This window comes from Rhagoletis pomonella, unplaced genomic scaffold (assembly GCF_013731165.1).
Source record: "Rhagoletis pomonella isolate Grant_MI unplaced genomic scaffold, Rhpom_1.0 Rhpom_scaffold_00012, whole genome shotgun sequence".
NCBI classification, from domain to species: domain Eukaryota; kingdom Metazoa; phylum Arthropoda; class Insecta; order Diptera; family Tephritidae; genus Rhagoletis; species Rhagoletis pomonella.
This window is the reverse complement of record NW_023458566.1, coordinates 17,532,973-17,538,024: the sequence shown is the minus strand read 5'-3', so window position 1 is coordinate 17,538,024 and position 5,052 is coordinate 17,532,973. Positions and strand designations below refer to the sequence as shown.

General features: G+C 32.4%; 2 protein-coding genes across 2 annotated transcripts in view; one reads left to right on the top strand and one right to left on the bottom strand.

Annotated features, from left to right (window-relative positions):
* LOC118747980 (U6 snRNA-associated Sm-like protein LSm2) overlaps positions 1–5,052 on the bottom strand; it is a 21,013-nt gene that overhangs the window by 9,902 nt on the left and 6,059 nt on the right. The gene's annotated exons all lie outside the window — the stretch shown is intronic.
* Positions 656–1,247, top strand: LOC118747979 (U6 snRNA-associated Sm-like protein LSm2). The gene is made up of 3 exons (XM_036482221.1): positions 656–740; positions 823–890; positions 950–1,247. Exons 1-3 carry the CDS (start codon positions 738–740, stop codon positions 1,164–1,166), a joined length of 288 nt encoding a protein of 95 aa, XP_036338114.1. The 5' UTR covers positions 656–737; the 3' UTR covers positions 1,167–1,247.

Here is a 5,052-nt window from a genome sequence, read left to right as displayed (position 1 = left end):
CTAATGCATGAAAATCCTAACCTCAAAAAAATCACCCGTTATTTATTGATAATTATCTGTGGCGGCCGCTGTGGTGTAGTGGTTAGCAGTGCGCGCTACCACGCCGAAGGGCCTGGGCTCAAGCCCAGTTCAACCCAGCATAAAAAATAAACGAAAATAAAAAAAAGGTTTTTTTCTAATAGTGTCACCCCTCGTCAGGCAATGACAAACCTCCGAGTATATTTTTGCCATGAAAAACAGCTTCTCATAAAAATACGATGGCCGTTCGGAGCCGGCGTAAAAGTGTAGGTCCCTGCCCTTTGTGTGACAAGATCAAAAATCGGAGGAAAAGCTTGGCCAAATACTAACGTATGTGTAAGCGCCAATCTATTATTATTAGCTGTAAAGAAACAAAAGTATTGTTAATTGTTATTTTTATTTAAAACTCAATTCCCACTAACGGATTTTCGCCTCTAACCGATTCACGAAGAATATCTGATTTTGAGCGTGTATTCACATAAGAACAACATTCACAAGTAGATGTCGCCACCAACAGTTGGAGCGGTTCGCGCTGTTGCTAGAAAATTTTAGTAGATCGTAAATTATATATTTACATTATCTGATATACGTTCTTTGTTTGGCAGGTGAGAACGTAAATAAAAACGCAAGCTCTCATCTGGCAACGCTATCAGCTGTTTCATTTTGACAACCGCTTAAACAATTCCAGTTTTGCTGCAAATTCCAAACACATTTATCAAATGGTAGGGTTTTTTAAAAGTATATTAAATTTACGAAGCTTTATTCATCAAAAATGTATTCTCTTTCATTCCTTCAACGACATAGCTCTTCTACTCATTCTTCAAATCCCTTGTGGGGAAAGATGTCGTCGTGGAACTTAAAAATGACTTAAGGTACGCCTTTCATTCCTATTTGCTGCCCGGTAGTTCTCCTAATCCCCTTTTATTTGTAGCATTTGCGGAACATTACATTCTGTAGACCAGTACTTAAATATTAAACTAACCGACATTAATGTTACGGATCCAGATAAATATCCACATATGTTGTCCGTGAAGAATTGTTTCATCAGAGGCTCCGTTGTTCGGTACGTACAATTACCTGGCGATGAGGTAGACACTCAACTATTACAGGATGCAGCGCGGAAGGAAGCCGTCGTCAGTACGAGATAAAAGTATAAACATTTCCATGCAGTTCATATAGTACATATACACATCAAGTCAATAATTAAAATGTAAGCTTTCGTGTAAAAAGGTTATTTTATATTTATTTTGCCAAAAGATCCTGTTTTTACGCCCCATATACATGTGTACATACATATGCATTCCCTGAGCTAGGCTGTTTTTAAGAATTCGCACGTTCTTCTATATAATCTGAATATGTATGTAGTACAGCGGCGAAAATATAAACAGGGAAGAGAGCCATTTCCCTTTCCTATTTTAATGTTTATTATTTTTTTTTTTTCCGAAAGTGTAGCTCATTATCTAACAAAATGTTCATATCATACGTCAACAAAAGCGATACCGATCCGAAAATTGTCGCTAACTGGTTACAGAATCTCCCCCCATGTATGTCAAAGTTTCATGATTTATACAAAAATTAGCAAAATTCGACATAGATTCATCAAAACTTTCAGCTTTTGAAATAGATTTCTTAGAAATATTCTGAGTATGCAGTTTTGTAGCTCACTCAATTTTAGTGCAACAAAGTTCAAATTTAAAGTAGCTAGGACTCACCGTTGATTTTTGGAAGGTGTTGCTCATTTTCTCCATAAAAAAAAATGTCCAACGTACATACTTTGTATGGCGGAAAATGCGAGAACAAAAAAAAGCCCCCGGTAAGCGCTTGGACTTTATTATCCTAAAATTTAATGGGCTACAAAACTGCATATTCAAAGATTCTAAAAAATCGTATAAAATTTCAAATTTTGAGTAACATTTGTTAATTTTTATAAAGATTTACAAATTTTGATTTACATATCCATAAAAGAAAAGACGTAACTAAAATATAAATACAATGAATAATTCAAAAAACATATGTACATATATATACATATGTATTTAAAACAGATTTCAAGTTTTATACAGTCTTATGTATTTAGCTGGCTTTATTTGACAGCAGCGAAGTTTTTTTCATTTCGGGATTATTTTTTTAATGTATGTAGATATTGTGCCTACTATTAGCAGCTATCTTATTTGGGCTTTAGAAGTAGTGCGATGGCGCTAAAATCGTTGGAGTCTGATGTACATTTTTCATTATACCTTTCGTTACCTTAATAAAGAAAACCCTAAATCATTTTCTTTCGAAATTCCGCTTTGTATAAAACTCGGACGAAAACTCTCTAAAGAACAAAAATAATTTAAAAAACAACTACTATATCATTAAACTAGTATCAGTGTTTATCAAAAACCATTGTTAATTATAAATTCGATACTGAAGAACTCCGGTGTTTAAAGAGCTTTATTACTACCTTTCTGCAGTACTCACATGTTTATATCCTCGTTTATCCGATTTCTTGAACTTTATTTTATATTATTATTTTTGTAGTTGTAAGCATATAGTTCATTCAGTAACATAAGGGCCTTTCCAGCGAAGACGACACCTCAGGTAAAAAAAAATAAATTACATAAATTCTTACCACTTTTTTCTCTATTTTATTGTTATAAATGCATATATAAATGCCGTAATATTTTTGCATCAGGTTTTCAAGGCATTCCTCTGGTATTAAAGGCAAAAATAAATGGTGGTAAGTTATTACAAAAGTGCGTTTACGGTGAGAAGTTATGAGCCTTCAAGTAATGCATATTGGATATCCACCCGTCACAGCAAAATATGTATTTTTTTAACATAACATTTAAATTCTTAGGTTTCCCACTAATCAAATGGGGGCGAATTAAAACGACACACACAAAAAAAAAACAAAAAAACGCGACACGTAAACTTAATTTTGGATCTTAGATTACTAATCTGTAGACCGTTTTTCTAGATCAGGTAATTTTTCCTAGATATTTTCGTTTTAAGATTGCATTACGATTGAAAAAAATGCTAACTTTAACAGGGAAAAAATTTAAATTTGATGTCTAGCATTTCCTTTTATAAAATTATATAATGTAAGTACATATGTATCTTATTAAATACGTTTTAGTTTATTTAACTGCTTTACTAAAAAAAATTGCCCTAGTGTGTAAGTAAATTTCACAACAATAAATACATGTGGTAGGAGTCAGTGAAGTCCGTTGTTAGTGTAGATACATACTTCCAATATGCATGTATATACCTATATTTATATACATATGTATGTACATAGTATCACAAATAAAATAGGGACATGCATATTTACATATGTACATATGTACATACATGTATACTTATTTACTTATGTATGTACATATGCATTTATGTATGCAGACCTGGTCAAATTGAATCATGTGCTAACATAAATCTTTAAAAAAAAACAAAAAAAAAAAAACGTGAGTTGTTAAATAAAACGTATGCTTAAAAAAGTGTGTCATAAACTGAGACCATATCGGAATGTCATTATAAGGTCATTGATATTGCACCAACAACAAGTGCTGTTAGAATTACTCTTTGGGTGCCAGCAGCTATAAAATAAAATAAATAACACAACAAAAGAAAATAAAAACAAAATACATAAAAGGAAATAGCCTAAACATTCGCTTGCGATTGACAACGCGAAGGGTCGCAGCAGTCCATTAGTCGGAGGTCATAAATCGCAAGCCGCCATTCCGTCATCAAATCTTCTACATCCCACATTCACGTGCACTCTGTATGCCTTTGCGTTCGTTTTATTTAATTTTAATGCTATAATATTCATTCATTGTTCTTTTTTGCGATATTCGCAACTGTCGAAGGACTTAACTTTTTAACGTTTGCAGTAAAAGCAGGAAGCCGAGTCACTGAATAAGATGGACGAAGTAAATATGTATTTGGAAAGTTTATACATACATATGTATGTATGTGTGTAAGTATTAGGGATGTTAATTTTTGCTGCATTTTCCGATCCCGGGATTTCCGGGATGTCGTTATTACAATTGCGGGATTAGTCCCGGGATTTAGATATTCATTAATTTTCAACAACTTAAATCGAAAAAATTGCTTCTACATATATTGTTTGAGAAGCTCTCCTACCATAAAATAAATAATAAATAAATGGGTTTGAAACCAAATTTTTTATTTAAAGTGGCGTTTTTATTTTTTCTCTCTCACGTCAGGATTTATTTTAAAGGACTTTGTAATTTCAAAGATATGATTTAAAAAAATATTAATTATTAAATAAAAAAGAAATATAGCCAATACTGGTTAAGAAAGGGAGTTTCTATTATTGCCATCAATGCAAATTTGAAATCCCGAGAATCCCGGGATTATTTGCCAAGAATTCCGGGATTTTTGAGATCTCAAAAAGGCCGGGATCCCAGGATTAACATTCCTATTTTGTATATGTAAATGGAAACATATATGTAAATATTTACATAAATACATATGTATATATGTACATATGAACATTCATAAATTCGAATTTACTGGATGAACAATTTCCAAAGAAAAGTGGTGAAAAAGGAAAAAGACACCTTGATTACTTTCGATGTTATCCACTTTTTATCACACTACACGCAAATTATGCTTATTATTTTGATTTGGCACAGTGCCTTTAACACAAGTGTCCGATTGTGATGATGTGTCTTTTTGTCTCCTTTTACAGCTTTCCCTAGTGAAAAAGAAAGTGGAAAAATGAAAATGACATTCCAAAAGCAAAGTTCACCGGGCGCACTGCTGAATTCAACGGACATCTTTTACATATATATTATTTACATATGTATATATGGAAACGTAATTTAAGTATTTATATAACATAAACTTTTATAACGTTAGGGTGGTTCCATGAGAAACTGAACCTTAGTGGAAAAATTATAATTTTTTTTTATAAAACTAACAAACGTGTGGATAAGACATTTGTAAAGATCTTGAATAACGTGTTTTACGTTTGGAAATCAAGTTCTAAGTAAATTCAACAGTAAAGCATGTCCCACTAAAGTGGTC